Source organism: Bactrocera latifrons, unplaced genomic scaffold (genome assembly GCF_001853355.1).
Source record: "Bactrocera latifrons isolate USDA-ARS-PBARC rearing strain unplaced genomic scaffold, ASM185335v1 scaffold_266, whole genome shotgun sequence".
Classification (NCBI taxonomy): domain Eukaryota; kingdom Metazoa; phylum Arthropoda; class Insecta; order Diptera; family Tephritidae; genus Bactrocera; species Bactrocera latifrons.
In genome coordinates, this window is record NW_017536252.1 from 307,724 (window position 1) to 327,194 (window position 19,471).

Below are 19,471 nucleotides of genomic sequence, written 5' to 3' on the forward strand. Positions count from 1 at the left end.
CTGGCGTGCTGTTCTTAACTCGGCTATAATCGCGTAAGCGGTGTCTACGCCAATTAAGAAGAAGAAGAAGAAGAAGACATACATAGAAGATCTTCCGAAAGCATAAATTTCTGTTTTATAACTTATAAACTGATTTCAAATTCTTTTTACTTAGTATGTGTCAGTCGAAGAGGAGCGTTTACTAAGACCCGTCACAAGAGGTAGAATCGGATCTGGCACAAACAGGGGTATTTAATTTAATAAAAGTTTACTGTTAGGCATCACCTACATGTTTCTAATTAACGTAGTGGAGCTATATGCATACATAAGTAATGCTTACCTTTTTCACAAATGTATATTCTGCCAAACTTTGTGTTTTGCACATGATATATGAGAGAAAGCTTTATATGTGAAAGAGTAATGCACCAACATTTACTTAATAGGGTTTTCAGCATATCCTACACGCTAATATTTTGTCAAATAATTGCTGAAATGCACCCTTCTTGTCCTGCCGAGAATTTCACTTAAAAAGCCACATCCAATCGCTGTCGGTCTACTCAACGGAAATAAAGGCAATTAACCGATGCAAGTATCTTTACACTTAGCAGACTAAATTGAGTAATGTAATAAAATTGTAATTTGACTATTTTTCAAATTGCTGAGATTTTGTATAAATACCAGAACACTAAGTATCATTGACAACAGTCGTCAACGCGAGTTTTTATCAAACACTTGTTAGCATTTGCTCCGAACTGCACCAAATATTTGTGATTACTTTGAATCCAGTGTCAAGTCAAGTAAGTAAAGGCTGGCTGCCAACCGCTTGCGAATTTGAATTCGAAATTGAATAAAGTCAGTAAAAGAAAAAGATGTGGTCGTTGCAGGGCTGCAATCACCGCTATTTTTATATAATATAAGCATGTTTGTGTATGTTTTTTGGTTATAAACATGCCGGAGTGCAAGTATTTAAAAGAGTGAATGAAAATCCAAATAACCCGTGACATGAAATCAACGGCTGCGTGCTCAACACATATAAAGGCATTTCGCYACTTGGCGCTAGTTTGTAAAGAGCCTAAGTCTCTCAATCTTAAACAAACATCAGTTATCCTAACCATTTGTAAATTCTGTTAAATTTTAACGCTTTTAAAAAAATTCGTTTTGAAAATTTTTGAGTTTTGTCACTTTTGTAGTTAATGCATATGTACACCTACTTTCCCATTGATATAAAATAATTGTGAAAAAAAAAGTTTATTCATGTATGTGCATATCAATATGTATATGTATGTCACAAATACGCGACGCCGCGTCTTTTAGATTTATATGAAATTTAATTCCCGACAGAATATGATCTGATATAGAATGTATATTTATATTGAACATGTACACAACTTTAAAATAAACATTAGAATCTCTCACTTTGTTGAAAAACCAGATCGAAACGTTCAATGTTAAAATAACAACCATAATTAAACGGCACCTGTTACTGTCAGGTATTTGGCCAAGCTTTTMGACAGATTGACTTTTTCATTAAAAAATATGTTTCTTTCTTCTCTTTGTCCATGGCACCAATATAGTCATACTCTGCAGGACCACGCTTATTTTTCAATCTCTGACTAATACCTATCAAAGAAAAACGTATAACGTTATGTCGTTATGCAAGAGCTTCTCATATACACTACCAACCATTCGAAAATGGCTTGAAATTTCATAACCATCCATTTGCTAAACGCACGTCACAAAAAGCAGCTAGCTGAGGTCGAATGGAAGCAATACTAAATGTTAACAGTTACATTCCACAGCAGCAACTATTATAAGACTTTCTAAAACTTTCACCCTTCATCACTTAGGGGATGAAATCACTGCATGCTGAGTAGTAGCCATGTGCCTCATACACTCGATTCAGAACAGACAGATTCCAATAAATAAATGTGCTAATGAAATGCGCATAATAATTAAGTTATTTTTAAAATCATTCGCCTGTAAATACCGAAGCAATTTTAGCGCATGCGTTGTGACGTATATTTAAGTTAACAATTGTGTTACGCACACTACTCGTGGATGCAAGTAAATTCGTTTATGAAAATATATGTATATACAAATATGTATACATATTATATATACATAAATATTTATACGTCAACATATTTCGCGTATGCTCATGAACAAAAGCTCCAGCCACAAGCTTGTATAAGATATATCCGCTTAATTATTGCTTAACATGTAGTGACGCGCCTCTTAAATTGCCTTTAGSGCCATTGCAGAAACCGATTATGCGTGCGTAGCGATAACAACTCGTGAAGTTTAAAAAATGCCCTGGGGACATGCGCAAAAGTGCCAGTCGCAAATGCCTTTAAGTATGTAGCTATCAACATACATACTTATATTGGAACCTCGAGTAACCATCCGTTTTTATTCACTCCTACAGCTGCCCATATCAAATGTGTGTACAAATGTATGCACAAAATACGTAAGAGTACAAATCACACGTTAAAAGATGTATGCGTGTGTATGTGTATGTGCCGTTTGTAAGAGTGAATGCAAATTATGAATTTATTCGCAACAAGAAGCTGTCACTTTATTGCCGGCATTTTACACTTCCTGCTCAATTGCCGGTTTCATTTGTTGCTACTACTGCGACTGCGGTTGCGCGGAACACATTTCTTCAGGGAAGCACGAGCGGACAGACGTACTCGTAGAAGTACTTGACTACAAAGCATTGATAAAGTGCGCTTATGGCGAGAAGCTTGTTCCATTTACTTAATTTTTCTTGATTCTTTTTTCGGTTGCGCTTGTATGGAAATTCCCTTCTACCAACAGAAAATATACCGTTTTAGGCTACAGAAAATATTCCATACAAATGGCATACACTTCCTTCTTTTAGCGAAAGCATTTCTTTCCTCTAAATTTAGGAAAACCCCATTTCTTACCTGGCGAACAGACTCAGTGGCGGGTTTGAAAAGAACACATTTTCGAAACAATTTGGAGGGTTGTGTGTTGGCATCATGACCCCGTTAAATAAGTTAGTAATAAATTGTGACTGTTCAATGAGTTTAAATGGTGAAACCGATAAGTTTCTTATTTATATAGTATATCTCTCTTTGATAACTAAACGGTTTCGAATGGATGGTAGAACGAAAACGGAATGAATATTATAGTGATATATTCTTCACCCGAAGAACGTCATTATTTTCTTTCTCCATTTTATTTGATCCGCTCATCTGATTGTTCACTTAGATACGATAGTTCTTTAAAAAAGCGTGTTGACTGAAATACAAAAAAAGGCCGCCCCTGCGCCTGCACGAGCTAAGTTATTGTGATTCGGTGCTTTTTCGCTTTGTTGTCTGTTGCTTGTGCGAATTTCTTATGCTTTTGTTTTTCGATTGTCTCGGGCAAATTTGGCGCGAACGCGCGTAAAGCTGCTGTTAACTCGTTAAGTCTGCACGTCAATCGGGAGATCGAATTCATTCGTGTGAGAGATTAAAAGCAAACGCCAAGCTTAATTCAAAATTATTTGATTAAAAACTGTGCAGGTGTAACAGACACCTCAGCATCCACCAACGGTTGATATACTATTTTTTTTATACCTATAGTTTGGTAATAGATCAATATACGAAAATACGAAACAATCATATGTAAGCGGATTAAGTCCAATATAAAAACATATAATATCATATGAAAATAATAAAACCGATTAACATCCATAAAACTCAAAAACGACTAATTTCTTTTCCACCAGCTTTCTAAAAACAAAAATGTTCTCCATCAACAAATCGACCGTTGCCTTTGTTTTCATCGCTGTTGTTCTGATCTCGGTGTTTTCGTCGACCGTTGAAGGCATACCATCCATTGGACACTACGGCAAACGCTTTGGTAGTCTACAAGCACATATACGAATTTATTTTGCTTACTATAATATTACGCTCTCTGTCCACAGACACCATGTCCGGCATCGATTTCATTCAGATCTGCCTCAACAACTGCGCGCAATGTAAGAAAATGTTTGGTGACTACTTTCAAGGTCAGACCTGCGCCGAGTCCTGTCTTAAATTCAAGGGCAAAGCCATTCCAGACTGCGAGGACATCGGCTCTATTGCACCCTTTCTCAACGCACTCGAATAAAGAGTGAGACCGCGACTGCATCCGCTTCGCTGCCACCGCCATAACTTGCTCTCTAAGCCGCTGACTTCTGTGCTGCACGCCGCCACTGCTCACCTTACACTGTTTCGTGTTAAAATCATGAGCTTGACTGCGTATTTAAAGTATTTTTGTATATAATTTTGTGTGTATTGAACTTTGACTTGAAACGTTTGCGTGACGTACTCGTCTAATTTAGGTCATTGCCAATATGACCGCCAGCAAACGCGCAAACTATACCACCGAACATAAATTCGCTTATTTATTTTTAATTTATTGTGATTTGCATATTTTATTGAAGTTATTTGATATGCGAAATGAACTCATCGAAAATAATTAATATGGTGAAAGCTGTGACGACCTCATGTGGATCCATGAGGATATAAGAATGACCCACTGAAATAGTTCTGAGACACGCGGTATCATAAAGTTCCTAAGTAAATAATTTGTGGTATTATATTTACATATGTAGTTTAGTAGTCCCAATTTGTAGTTCCATTTATAATATATAAATGTAAACGCATAAATGCGCATGCATACTTCTTTGGATATTATAGAGTAAATAGAAATATTGTACAACTTGCAACGGAATAATATGAAAAGAATAAACAAATAAAACTGTAATTTTCAAAATCCAATTGATTAAAGCGCTAAATTTGTATGTATGCATTGGGAATAAGTAGGCACCTGGCAAGGAAATAGTCTTCTGTTAATTCTCAATACTGCTAAATAATGCAAAGTATTGAAGAGACGTTTTTAACAGCTAGCCTTACCGCATATGCACCAATACCCAGCAAGAGCTCCTACTATTGCGATAATCTGAAGTTCGCTCCATCCCCTGCGGTCTGCATTGAACCTAAGGGATATAAAAGGCACAGAGTTGCCAGTTGTTAACCAGCATCAGCTAACGCAAGTACACAACTGAAACTAAACTTGTTCCCAATCCGATGCAATCAGGAAAACGCTAGAGTGGATAGGCAGCCTAAACCTCTGCTCCCACCAAATTTCCTTCAAAGTTTTGACGCATTCGTGAAAGACGATTATCCTACGGCTATTTCATGTACGCACCTTCCCTGAGCGTGACCTTGGCAGAAATGCACCTGGCACCTATATGGAAGAGTGACATGTGTAAAATGGCATTCTGTGCTATTAGAGAGAACCTTTTTAAACACGTTTAAGCTTCTTAGCAAGCATCGCTTTTCCGAACTTGCTTTGCCTTTGAAACCAGAACTGCCATTGAATATACACGCACCGCATTGTAGGGATAAAATTAAATATTCCAATAATTTGGGATAGGAAGACAACAATCTAAGTTCACATTGTGTCCAGATTTTTTATGTTTTGTTCACCTAATAATTAGTATTGTTTATCTTGGTGTCCATGTAGTTATGGTGAATTTTGATAAACTGTTTATCTACAATAAACAAAAAGAAATCATTTGTTAATTACTAAATAATCGAACCTCTGAAAACTTTATCAAAGAATTGACTGATATTTGGTACGCTAAAACGGAAGTACACTTTTTATTCATCCACAGTGTACCATTAGCAGCGCCATCTATTGCCCACGAATCGAACGTTCGCTACATAACGACAGGTGGCGCTGTGAGGAAGCGCAGAAATACAGAAATACAAATTCAATAGCTCTATGTTCACTCTTAAGGAAAAAATTTGGTACATCATTTAAAGCTCAATATGAACTGGCGCAGCTGGTATGCATATACTACCAATTGTAATAATAATTGTACAAAATATTCATTTATTTTTTACACAGATTATAACAAATTCATCATATATTAAATTTCACTTGATACGTACTTGTAAATGAAGAACAATCTTTATGCAATATGTATGTGTGTACGCTTAATTTCACTATTTATATTAAATATGTACATGGTTATTACAAAAATAAAAACAATTACACAAACATTCATGTACGAAGGAAATTTGAGATAACAATAACCATAAAATTAATAATTATGTACATACATATATGAATGTATGAATCGAGATGACGAAATGCCTGTTGAAAATTTTTGAAAATGCACGTGGTCAAAATAGTTCTAAATTTGTAGGTGATTGACGTGAGAAAACCATAAAGCTGCTATATAAGCAATACATGTATGAATATGATAAACATTTTGACACTTATTTTCTAGTGGAAGGCAACAAAGTGACTTAGAAAGGTTGGTACCTATAAATGTATAATAAGTATGTATTGTACATAAATAGTGAGTATTTGCTTTTGAATGTAGAAATTGAAGAAAGTAAATGTAATAGCGCTATTCGTTCCAAATCTCTATACTTGTTTTTCTTAACGTTAAATTTGAAAAATTAAATCAACGTTTGCCTCATCTCGTTCGTTATCCAGCTATCCAGTCTATTTTTTCTTGAAATTCAGCAATGTGTCAGGTATTTCATTAATAAAGTTCTGAAAAAAGGGTTTAAATATCAGATTAGTAAATAAAATATTAATTTAATTTTTTCTTACGTATACAGGCTGATGTCCTACTTCGGCACTAGAGTAGTCGGCCCATTTTGTCAGATCAATTGATGGAATAATGCCGCTCTTGCAAGGCACCCTTGGATTACTAAAACAATTCGAATATATTTAGAAAAATGTAGAATAGAAGGATGGTGTTAATTAATAGATCAATACGTTATAAGGTCTGCATATCTTATAAATAATTTGGAGATCAACTTACATTTCATGATCTGGCAGCACCATAGGGTAAATCTGTACGGTGTCGATAAGATCGGTGTTGTCACATATAAGGCGTGATAGTTTGGCCTTTCGCAATTCCTGTAATTGTTCGGGAGTGAAAGATGATGGTTGGTTCGGAAGCTCATACCAGAAACGGTCGCCCCGGCGAGAGTAACTCATCTGAGTTGCGATAACGCATGCAAAGGTGGGTCCCAGCATAGAACCCGGTAAAGGCTTCTCTGAAACACCGCCCGACCAAAGGTCAATGTCTGCCGGATGTCTTAAAGTAAAACACTGTTCAATATATCAAAAAAATAAAGAAACAGAAATTCGCACTTACTCAAAAATACTTTCGTAACGAACAATTGTGTCGTTTGGCATTGAACCAAACATTTCCTCCCACGACGACGAGGTGGGTAGGCCGCAGAACTTTCTGAATTCCATATAACCAGGCAAACCGAATTCACGTCCACGCTGCATGTTAAACGCCACTAAATCTAATCCGTATCGTGCACCCTCCTTTTTGAAGAGATGATTCGTTACCTCCTGTGTAATTGAGTCATCCATCGCTTGCGCCACTTGATTCATCAAACCCATAAAATATTCATCTAGCACACCAGCACGATACAAGTCATACGGGCGACGAATTAAATCCGATAAACGTTTCGATGCTATAAATTTATGTGCTTTAGACCAACGCTCTACGGCGGTGGGTAGTAAAGAGTGTCCAAAACGGAATGCAGCACCAGCAAAAGCATCAATAATACCAGGATTGACTTTGGAGTCATAGCCATCCCAGTAGCCATCCTTCTGTAGCACCAAACCGAACTTCTCCATCACCTCTTTGCCCAATAATATCGGTAAGAACTCGTTATAGGTCACATGTTGCACAATAGCAATATTGATGCGGCGTGCTTCTTGGAAAATCGTTTCATCATCCCAATGTTTATTGATTTGGCCTAATGCGGTCGCTATGCGATTATGTTCGCGCGCCATCAATGTGTGCATGCAGGTTAGCACTAGTTGYTCGTTCACCCGAATCTCACCTCCTTCAAAGCAAAACATACTTTTGTTCGGGCGCGTGCATCCCTCATCGGGTATGTCGAGCTTCAATGGCAACAAATCCTTCAGCCCATATTCTTGGAAGACGGGATTCATACGCATCAAACCACCATAGCCGGTACGAAGTTTTCGAGCGAACTTTTCCGTAACACCGTATACAGTGTTGGCGTCAATCACACCAGTGAGTGTATTGAATTGTTGGCGCGACCCTGAAAATAGATTATTTATTAAATTAATGTGTTGGTAAATTTAGTATTCACATTTTCGTTTAGTAGAATTTAGTTGTTATAGCATAACGTTTTGCGATAATGGAATATTTGCCAAGTCGAACTTCAAAAGTGGTCAAGAATTTCGCAAGATAACTTTCTTCTTTTAAGAAATATAAGAATACAAATTTTTGTATCTCCCTTCGCTATCTTAGCTAATTCTTAAAACTTTGTCTCGTCATGAGAAGATTGAAGCTTTAAATCGTAACGAATGCTTACCTAACCGACAGCCGGGCCGTGGTGATGGGAAAGCGCGTACAAAATCAATGCATTTCACATTAAAAAGCCGATAGAAATAGTCATCGTCTGGAACCCGAATCTCATTGCAATATGGATGCTTAAGATGTAGTGGACGTTTGCAGCACTCTTCCGGATCGTTTCGATTGATAGGATCTATGAGGAAAACGAAAATCAATAAAATCTAAAGCACATCAAGAAGTATAAACAGCAAACTCACCCAGCGGTGTACCCGTAAGTGTGAAATCGTGATCCATGAATTGTCCCCAAGCGATCACCATGACGGTGCCAGCGTGGTCGTGATAACCATCATCTGGATGCATTGTACGCGAAACAATACGGGAAATTGGTAAATCATGTCCGGTCACTGAAATGCGTGGGGCATTTATACCATCCGCATATAGTGGACCAATCAGACGCTGGAACGGCGCCATGGTGGCGCCCCAAGTGGGACGCTCAATGTTATTGCACAGCCCATCAAAACGACGATATTTTCCCGGTCGACACTCAACTCCCGCAAAGAAAGGTGGGCACACATCACGAATGAGGGTTTTCGATGTGTCAATAGTGGGCAGACCTTTCTCAATTTCTTCATAAGACAGGCCATAACTAATTTAAAAGAAAAAGAGAATATAGAAAAAAGTTCATATAAATTTTGAATATACATACATACATACTTGTATGTATCATAATATACACATTATACACCTGAATGCCATAAAGGGCGAATGATACCAATAATGCATAAGCAACAAATTACCAAACGAATGCAATGGGTCAAACTCACATGGTAATATAGTGTACTATGAACTTACTTATATGCCTAAGGTAATAGAAACATGTGCAAACTGCATATATTTTTCACTGAAACTAATATATGTGCCGACAACCGATCTACATATAAAAYACTCTCGTAAATAAGAGCTTCGGACAAGTCGCAAATAAACGTTGTATTGAAAAGAAAATAAATTTTCGAAATCACGTATCGTAGATGATCTTATTGGAGCAAACATTCAATGGCGTCTAATGTTTCGGGACAAATCAAAATTTAAATATTTTGCAGTATTTAAGTAGATATAGCATTCTTTTTGTAGTAGTGACTAAAAGGAGAAATAACGTGTTACCGTGCTGTTAAAATGGTTTTACCTGAATTATTCCGAAAACAGCCCGAAAAAGTGGACACACTTAATACACGTTTTAGCTTGGACATTTCAAGCATACCAAGTCGATGCTGGGAAGTTAAATTTTTCCAATTGCATGGGCCTTATTAAAAGGACCACAAATTAGTAAGCGCTTTTAGCGAAATATGTTTTTATTTTATTGTAGTACTTAATTCTACATACGAGTAAATCAAATGAAATGATTAGCATACAGTTTAATAAACAAGCATAATTCAGTAGCCATGTAAATCCAATCGATGTATGTTTGCTATAGTATAGTATGAACAGACGCGATATTTCTAATATTTTGGCCATAGCTGTATTTATTACCAATGATTGCCAATAGCATTATTAGACGCAGTATTGCGCGCTGACAATTTGTCAGAAATTACAGCATAATACATATGTATATCGATACAATTCTATTGAATTGCCACCCACATTAATGGAAATTTACTCTTTTCATTTCAACCAACATCTTTTGAGTCTTCAAGTTAACGACTTAAGGCCAATCGCTAAACTTTTACGCTTTTAAAGATTTAGCGATTTTTTCGCACTGACTCTTTTTGGAAAATGATAATGGCAGTGTCGAGCCAAATTATTCTTCCGTTCGCAAACGCAGAACCGCTGCCTAACTGTATATGTTGCAAAATTATCAAATTAACCTAGTTTGAAGTGTGGCCGGCAGCTGACCGTTAAGTATAAAATATGCAATTAACCAATTCCTTATATGGCAATATAAAAAGGAAAAGAGAATAACATAGAGAATAATTAAACAGAAAATATTTATCTTAGCTGCCAATATGCGTTATTTGCAAAACAAAAAAAAAAATACGTTTGAAGCTTAATTGAGAAATTCGATTACTCTACTCCCAATTATTTTTATACTCTCGCAACAAAGTTGCTAAAGATAGTATTATAGTTTTCTTCACATAACGGTTGTTTGTAAGTCCTAAAACTAAAAGAGTCAGATATACGGTTATATATAACAAAGTGATCAGGGTGACGAGTAGATTTGAAATCCGGATGTCTGTCTGTCTGTCCGTCCGTCCGTGCAAGCTGTAACTTGAGTAAGAATTAAGATATCATGATGAAACTTGGTACACGTATTTCCTGGCTCCATAAGAAGGTTAAGTTCGAAGATGCTCCAAAACGGCCCACTGCCATGCCCACAAAATGGCTGAAACCGAAAACCTATAAAGTGTCATAACTAAGCCATAAAAAAAGATATTAAAATGAAATTTGGCACAAAGGATCGCATTACGGAGGGGCATATTTGGACGTAATTTTTTTGGAAAAGTGGGCGTGGCCCCGCCCCCTACTAACTTTTTTGTACATATCTCGAAAACTACTATAGTTATGTCAACCAAACTATATAGAGTCGTTTCTTTTAGGCATTTCCATATGCAGTTCAAAAATGGCGTTAACCGACTAACAAAAAACGTCAGAAACACTAAATTTTACGGAAGAAATATCAGAAGGAAGCTGCATCCAGGCTTTTTTTAACAATTTAAAATGGGTTTGGCGTCGCCCACTTATGGACCAAAAACCATATCTCAGGAAGTACTATAGCGATTTCAAAAAAATTCGGTATATAATATTTTCTTAACACCCTGATGACATGTACCAAATATGGGTGAAATCGGTTCACAACCACGCCTGAAATCTCGATTATCACTTTATCATGCGAGAGTATAAAATGTTCGGTGACACCCGAACTTAGCCCATCCTTACTTGCTTATTTTTTACTTAAAACGTTCAATAATCAATGAACAACTGTATTGGATAACTACTTAATAAGCACATAGTCCAGTATCAGTATTGACAAAAAATTGGCAAATTATTTTATTTCAAATGTTAGAGTATAAATGATGGACAATTTGTTTCAAAACATTTTATGAATTTTCGTATAACCCAAAAATAGAAATTCTGTGTATATCTATTACCATCTATCTATGTGGATCAATAGATAAATCTATCATATCTATAAACGATTAAATTTATACACAAATACTATAATATTAATTTTTTAGAAAGTTGCATGTTAATTTACTTATATTTTAACCACCATACAATGATATTTCTGTTCCTCTGTCACATTTGTTGTGAATGAATAATCGCAAAAAATTGAGTTTATGTTCATGTTTTTGGTGTTACGCTCTCACTCATTAATGACAAGTGCATTTTGTATGAATACTGATAAATATTTATATATATGTAAAATAACTACGAATATTTACTACTTACGTTCTCGCTAACTGTATCGAAATGTCCAGCAGCAGCTCACCGACTGTAGCCAATTCTTCCGTTTTCCAATCACCTTTCGGCTGCGCCACATCTGAAATTCAAAAATATTTTAGAATATCCAGTTACGTTGACCTATGTATAAATGCATACTTTTAGTCTTATCATAACATGCGTTGGTGTAAAAAAGTCATAAAGATTTAAAATTTAGTAACAAGAATTCATGTTGTCATTAACACGAGAAAATAAGACAAGTATTTTGAAGTAAGTTAAGTATTTTCGGTGTATGGTGGCTAGGAGAAGTATCGAACCGATTTTATCTGTTTTCAGCATCAGAACACATTTTTGATTGATGAATGTCGTTTTCACAAAACGAAATACTCAAAAAGCTTCTGAAAGAAGCGAGTATTAAAATGAGCGAATTATAGAAACTAACTAGAAGACCCGTCCACGTTTTACCCTTGCTAATACATAGGTAGTACAACTAATATCATCTATATGGTTTCTATTATTTAGATTATAACTTAGTTAAGGAGATATCGCATTTTTGGTGAATTCTTGTGTTACTTTACAAAAAAATTAATCAGAAAGTATATCGTGCGTTAAGAAAGCATTGGTTTTTGGGGGAAAATACTGTTGAATTTGGGCTGTGCACCAGTGCAATCAATCGAGTCGAGTCGACAGTCAGCCTAGTGGAAAAATCGGCTAGCAAGGTTATGTCATCAGTCKTTTGGGATGCCCGTGGTATACTATTCATCGAATGATTACTGAGCCAGTTTTAATCCATTGCACTGCGTATTTTGTTGCAGTTCTATTCTACCATTCCCAATATTTAGCAATTTCATAATTTTTTAGAAAGGATTAGTTTGAAATTTTGCGCATATACTTCATCGTTCCCGTTAAAATATTTCACTGCTCATGCAATGCGTACAAAAGATTTCTCTATATCTCAAATTATAATAGACGTTTTTATCTACACTTCAGTTATGCCACTATATTATTATTCTAGATATCGCGTTTGGTTTGGTATGTATGCATTTGCGTCCTACGCCCATAATCTAATAAAGTATCCGCATAGCCTTGACGACGCTTGTTATGCATTCTTGTACTCTCCAATAGTTAACAGGTATGAAAAAAATGTAATGGCTACCCATAGATGTACTTAATCAGCCAATTTATTACTTAAGAACGAAAAACCCTGTCCACATTATGAAAACTTGCTATTGGTCTACAGATGTCGCCTTTTAAGGTTTGAATATTGGATACTGCGATGGTAGCGCGGTCTATCGGATCCAATGTAAAACATACCAAAATTACCAATTAATTACAAATGAAAAATTAGTTCCCAAAAAACATTTCCAAGTGGATCAAATTGTGAATCTAAACCATTCTCGAATCTCCTTGAACACACAAAAAAAACTTCATCAAAATCGGTTCAGCCGTTTAGAAGCAGTTCAATTACAAACACACGGTCAGAAGATTTATATATATAAAGATAACCATACAAATTAAAATCCCTTATACAACTTTATAACGGTTACTTTTTACAATAATAAAAGTAGATATTTATGTGACTATCTATACAAGTTAGAATAACTTGCTTCATATTTAATAACTCCGTATGAATGAACAGTCTCATGTACTTTTAATAATGAAGGAAATGGAACTCAAAAAGTGTGCAGTACCTTCACSTAAAATAATTGCCCACTTTTCAACTTTGGTGTACCTTATTCCCAGTATCCAAAAAGAAAACATATTCAAATATTGTTTTCTCCTTTTGTACTCCTAAAATATATTCTTCAAAGTTGGATTTTCAAAATTTTGGACATAATAACTAAAAACAAAAGCTTCGGTCTTAATTATCTAGCGTGCTAAGTGCATTTCTTATAATTAGATAAATCCGTTCACTTTTAGATGACATCCCAATTTTGATGTGTAAACAATAGGATTACAGCTATAACTACTTATTACAAATATAACATTATTTTAATTGCAGTAGATAACAAATAATTACATATACCTTTATATATAAATATATGGGAGCGTTAAAGGATACAATTGTTTAAATACGATACATACGGATTCGCTTTCGAGCATCCAAATAGGCGGCGTTCACTGCATCATAGGTAATGCAGGTGCTATCTGCTGTGTAGGGATTTCTGCAAAATAGTTAAAATAAATAATTAAAACTGAATTGAAAACATAGTCACAAGTACTTATGTATGTAAATTATCCAGCCTTAGAAATATATACATTATACTAACGGTTTCCAATTAAAATAAAATCTATCGAGGGTGTTAAAATACCCACTTTATTTCATTAATCCACCAATATGTATAGCCGTGAACAAATCGACTAATAATTGCATTTCATCACATGCTTTAGTAACCCAATTCATCTATTCTTTATTATCCAATCAACTTGTTGCTTGCTTATCGTTTAAGGACACTCACGCGCAAAGTCCACAGCACAAAACGGCGGGAAACACATCATAAAAACCGAGTATATATCATATGTGCGTAAGAGAGTTCAATGCCTACGTCAGCATGTCTTGAACGACAACAGACTGATGAAAATATAAATTACGACAGGACACATACAATTGTGCATACCCATACGCAATGCCCTCCCATTGTGAAGGACTGTAAGGAAGCTGATAATCACATTATTGCCGTTTGAGGGCGTAAATGCCGACACTAGCATATAGAGCAATGGTCTGTCTTACTACCATTGCACTATGGCGTAAAAATTCCTTAATCCTGATCACAGTAGTGCTTTGGAATTGTAACGCTTCGGTTGTACCGCTATCTAGTGTTTATGTGCGAAATGTTTTGCGGTAAAGTCGACGCGAAGTTGAAGTTGCAGCAGTTGGCAGTAAAGTGCAAGGAAAGGTGTCTGGATCCGAAAGCATTCAGTTGTGTACAGAAAGTTTTGTGTGAAAATGAATGTGAAAATGCGAGTAAACGATGGAAATTCTTAAATTTTTGTTTGATTTTTATTCTCACGGCTTATGGATACAATTATTTCTGTAAGGAAATGTCTTCAAAGGTATGCCCAAGTATTGTGTAGGCAATGAAATGTTCAAACCAGAGAACACAAACTTGTAAACGTATGGTACAATACAGAGATAGAAAAGTCCGCATTATTGTGCACCATCTAAAAATCCTAAATTCCGCACAATTGAAATTTATCCAATACCCTGATATGTAGTATAATCGCCATTTTCAACCAATGATTTTTTTAATTTAATTTAATTTATTCGTCCGTGCATATGCCATTGCAAAATTCACCTGCTTAAATATTCAGATATTTTGGTATAAATTGGAACACAGATTTCTTGCAAGTATGGTAAATAGAACTACTATTGCTTAAACTATGTGACAAAGTGAGTTTGGCACTGAAGATCACGGATGCGGTTGCACCTGTAGTTTAAAATATTTTTGCACACGCAATCAGACCATAACTACGTCCTGGTTGGTCGTGCCCTATCAATACAGATCTCCAAAACCGCTTTACCTAAAGTAATCAAAATAGCTCAACACTTCCTCCTCCAATTTTAAGTAAATTCGGTAGATAATAAGGTTATACCGGTATTAGTATGTTACACTGCGAAATCGATCTAAAAGCGCGTCAGATGCCGAAAATATGGACCCTAGTGCCTATAGCTAAATTTTTAACAAAAATATCGATCCCGATGTTTGTCAATAGATGGCTCCAGCCGTTAGTAGTGATCGTTTTCAATATGCCCAAAAATTCGAAACGTGATAAACTTAACCTAAACATTTGAAGAAACTGTGCTTTGTATACGAATATGTCCAATTTTGTGCCACATAATCGTCATTTGCGGGAAGTGTTGATTCCCATCTTTCAGTCAAAGGAATAGGCGGCTAAAGCACAGCGGGGAATCCAAGAACGTTACGGAGGTGCCGCCTCAAGTGAAATAATGTGCCGTGATTGGTTTCGTTGCCTCAAAGATGACCAATTCGATATTAACAACCGTACACGTTAAGAAATCACAAACAATTTCGAAGAAGAGAATTGAAGATATTGCTAAATGAGGATCCGTGCTATTTCAAAGCGACTACATGCACGGGGAATGATTGAACGAACTTAAGATCGTCATGACCTCAATACCGGGTGATGCACGAAAAAGTGATTCTGCTGCATTACAACGCTCAGCCTCACGTTCCAAACCTGTTAAAATCTAACTTAAAAAGCTTTAATGGGAAGTCCTACCGTGTTGCACGATCCGAATATTTTTTGTTCCGTTCAATAACACATGGTCTGGTTCAAAACCCGTCGCAACTCATTAAGCTGATATGAWTTGAGTTGAATCAAAGTCGGTCATACCGTTTGCATCAAATTAGTTGACGCTGGTCGGTAATTGTCGCTATCAACAATGTTGTGTATAATGAGTCGACAATCGGCCATCAACATCAACTGAAGATCAACACGTCAATAAAATAAAGGAATTTGTTCTTAATCGACAATTTACAGTCAGCGATTTTACTGACATCGTTGGAGTAACGGAAGGATCAGTGAAAACCATTATAAAGAATATATGGCCTTTCAAAAAAGAGAAAGAACGTTGTGTCCAAAACACTTAAGTTTTTTTTCAAAAAACAGCATCAAGTAAACGTATGTGAAACAATGTTCTCCGACTATAAAGATGTCGTGAAACATATTATTACCGACGATGAGTATTCGATCTATGCTTACGACTTGAAAACGGACGATCAATCGGCAGAATATCGTGCCAAAGATGAGCCGAAGCCGAAAAAACCACGTCAAAGCGTATCAAAAATCAATGTTAGTTCGACGATTTTCTTCGATTATCAAGGTGTGCAATCCGAATTCATTTCGACCGGCAAAACTGTTAACAAGGGATACTATTTTAGTGGATCGACAACTCTTGGGTTTTGCACCACGATAAGGCACCATCTACTGTTGGGAGCTCTCCATTAAATCCAGCTTCAGACTTCCCGACTATTGCAGTGTTTTCCAGGCGGAAGTCGCAACCATCAAGGTGGCAGCAGATTTGCTGCTCCGGAGAGTGCAAGAAGAGAAGTGACCATTCACTCAGAGAGCAGAGCGACGATACTGTCCCTGAACTCATTCACGGTGCGTTCAGGGTTGGTCGAGGAGTGTCTGTTATCACGTTCTCTGGCGGCTAGAGCTTTAACTATAAGACTTGTATGGGTTCCGGGCCACAGCGGAATCGCAGGTAACTGCGAAGGTGATGAGCTGGCAAGGAAAGGCACCCTAGAGTCGCTATCGGCAGAATGGGAACGGGTCGGTGCTCCTGTGTCCTCTTGTGTTCTACTGCTGGACAGCTGGGTCTCGCGACTGCTTGGTCAATGCTGGGCCAGCACTAGTACCTGCGTGGTCACAAAAGTCTTTTGGCCCAATATAAATCGCAGGAGATCTAATGATCTCTTTGCCCTCAGTAAAGCCAGCCTCTCGGTAGTGATGGGTAGAAGATGCGGTAGAAACTAGCCAGCACTTCCTTCTTGACTGCCCCGCTTTTGGGAGATCAAGACTTAATCACTTGGGTGCGCATACCTATAGACATCACACTGAACTGGCGGCGTAGAAATTAAGCGCTTTTGCAAATTTGTCTTGGCTTCTAAGCGTTTTTCCGATTCTTAAGTCCGAACACGGGAGTTCTGTTTTCAATAGCTACACAAAGGACTACATCTAGTCTACGTGCGATCTATGATCAGCTATCTGACCTAACTTAACCTAACCTAAGGCACCGCCATTTCGTGAGTTTTTTGCCAAATTTTCAACTAATATCACTGACAGTTATTTTGGTAATTGGCTTTAATGTCTGTTTCGAGTAGGATTAATTTGACGACAGAGATTTTTAAGGGATCCCTTTAAGGGACTGCCTAGGTGTCAATTTAAAATTGCTAAAAATATGGATTGCTAGCAATATTGCCAATGAAGATTAATTACTTTTAATGTTTAACAATTGATTTTTAAATATATTTCATGCCATTCCTTTCTAGCAATACTGTCATTTGGAGGTTTGACAGAGCAATTTTCATTTCCATAAAAATTTTGAAGAGGCAACAAGTATGTACATGCTTAGCATCGATCATATGATGGCAGCAAAGATAAAATGACAGTCCCCATGTTTTCTGTTACGTTGCGTAAACCGCAATTTAGCAAAATAATATTTGAAACATAAACAAAGGAAACAGTAATTATACACGTACATATGTATATATATGTATGGTTAATATTTTAATTATATTTGCTTGCATATGTAAATAGAATTGTTCCTATTACATTTTTTTTAATTGACAAATAAACATTATGCAATATTTATTTAAGTCTTAAAATATAAAATACATTTGTAGAAAAAAGTAAATTTCTATTTTTTTATTTTCCACATAAATTTGACCACCCTCATAAAAATTTTAATTTCAAAGCATGCGCCAACCTCTGCCGACAAAACACGGTCACAACATAATATGCAATGGCTGCATAATATGACAATTCAAAAGCCACTTTCATGCTACGAGGTGTTGCAAAATAATTGCAACCATGTGTTAGCTGTCACATGCCCACATACATCTCGCAGATATTTCCGATTCTACAAATAGGTGTATTCGTGCTCTTGCTAATTTTTGTTTAGGATTTTTGCATTTCATGCAATCTTGCAATAGCTACAGAATCCCCGTACTGGCACCGGAACTGTCAACGCARCGTTTATCATAGATAGATAGAGTACAATAAATATACAGGAAACAAGAAAAAAAAACAGCACTAGCTCAAGGCCATCAGCTGGTTTTACAAAAGAATAATTTTTGTTGGATTAATATCTGCATAATGGTAAACATATTCTTTCCACTTTAGTAAGGATTTATTGTTAATATACTGCCGTACATGTCTCGACAAATCGGCCTTTTCAAAAGTGTGAAAGCAGATAACTGGGTCATTATGAAGACTCTTCGCAACAGAGTCAGCTAGTTCACTGCCTTGGATGCCACAATGGCCAGGAATCCACATCAATTTAATTTTGTTTTTGTGTTTAATTAGCAAATCCCTGATGTGGGTTAGTAGAATGCTGTCCCTTTTGAATTTCCAGAGGGCATCAATGGAAGACCGACTGTCAGTACAAATGCAGAAATTGCCCTTGCAAATTTAGAAATATTTCAATGAGGTTGAAAATTTGGTTTTCGAACCATCGGTAAAAATAAAGTTGAATGCTTTTTGACTTAGCTCAGCTTTATATTCCAGAAAATTTTGCGCGTAAAGTTGTGGAAAGGTGTTTTGCTTCTGAAATGTTTGTAAACGGGTTTCAATTGATAAGTCTGACAGCAGCCAAGGCGGGTAGTTTGGATACACTTTCCGAGTTGGTTTAACTGATAGGTTTAATTTCTTGGCAGTGATCAGTACACGGTGTATCGCTGAGAGCCGCTTTGGAAGATACTTTCGATTGGAAGCTTTAAGTATTTCGACAAAGAGGTGGCTGTTATTGCAGCATAAAATTTTGTATATAAGGCTTGCAATCATGTATTCGATTCTCTCATTTATGCTAGGGTGTCCAGATTCAGTTAGAATATTGTCGACGGGGGTGGTGGTGAAGGCCCGTAAACTTTTCCGCACCGCTGCGTGATATGGAGCACAGAGAAGATTTAAGTTGCTTTTGGCACAAGTTCCATAGATTGGCAGCGC

At 36.5% G+C, this 19,471-nt stretch overlaps 3 protein-coding genes across 4 annotated transcripts in view; 2 read left to right on the forward strand and 1 right to left on the reverse strand.

The window, feature by feature from the left end:
- Positions 1–708: 708 nt before the first annotated feature.
- Positions 709–4,664, forward strand: LOC108969800 (eclosion hormone). 2 transcript variants are annotated; one of them, XM_018934730.1, is made up of 3 exons: positions 709–776; positions 3,716–3,849; positions 3,914–4,664. In XM_018934730.1, exons 2-3 carry the CDS (start codon positions 3,732–3,734, stop codon positions 4,096–4,098), a joined length of 303 nt encoding a protein of 100 aa, XP_018790275.1. In that variant the 5' UTR covers positions 709–776; positions 3,716–3,731; the 3' UTR covers positions 4,099–4,664. The 2 variants fall into 2 exon arrangements, with proteins under 2 accessions (XP_018790275.1, XP_018790276.1); XM_018934731.1 differs by lacking the exon at positions 709–776 and adding an exon at positions 3,557–3,611.
- A 1,309-nt stretch (positions 4,665–5,973) lies between these two features.
- Positions 5,974–19,471, reverse strand: part of LOC108969798 (peroxidase) — a 54,385-nt gene continuing 40,887 nt past the window's right edge. Inside the window, exons 3-10 of the mRNA XM_018934727.1 lie at positions 13,865–13,944; positions 11,789–11,879; positions 8,602–8,990; positions 8,364–8,537; positions 7,157–8,087; positions 6,818–7,096; positions 6,604–6,703; positions 5,974–6,543 (exon numbers count right to left, since the gene is read on the reverse strand). Of these exons, the coding sequence (XP_018790272.1) occupies positions 6,493–6,543; positions 6,604–6,703; positions 6,818–7,096; positions 7,157–8,087; positions 8,364–8,537; positions 8,602–8,990; positions 11,789–11,879; positions 13,865–13,944 (2,095 nt within the window). The 3' untranslated portion in view covers positions 5,974–6,492. The remainder of the gene's footprint in view (positions 6,544–6,603; positions 6,704–6,817; positions 7,097–7,156; positions 8,088–8,363; positions 8,538–8,601; positions 8,991–11,788; positions 11,880–13,864; positions 13,945–19,471) is intronic.
- LOC108969806 (bifunctional arginine demethylase and lysyl-hydroxylase JMJD6-A) overlaps positions 14,603–19,471 on the forward strand; it is an 11,196-nt gene continuing 6,327 nt past the window's right edge. The window contains exon 1 of the mRNA XM_018934743.1: positions 14,603–14,833. Within this exon, the coding sequence (XP_018790288.1) occupies positions 14,603–14,833 (231 nt within the window). The remainder of the gene's footprint in view (positions 14,834–19,471) is intronic.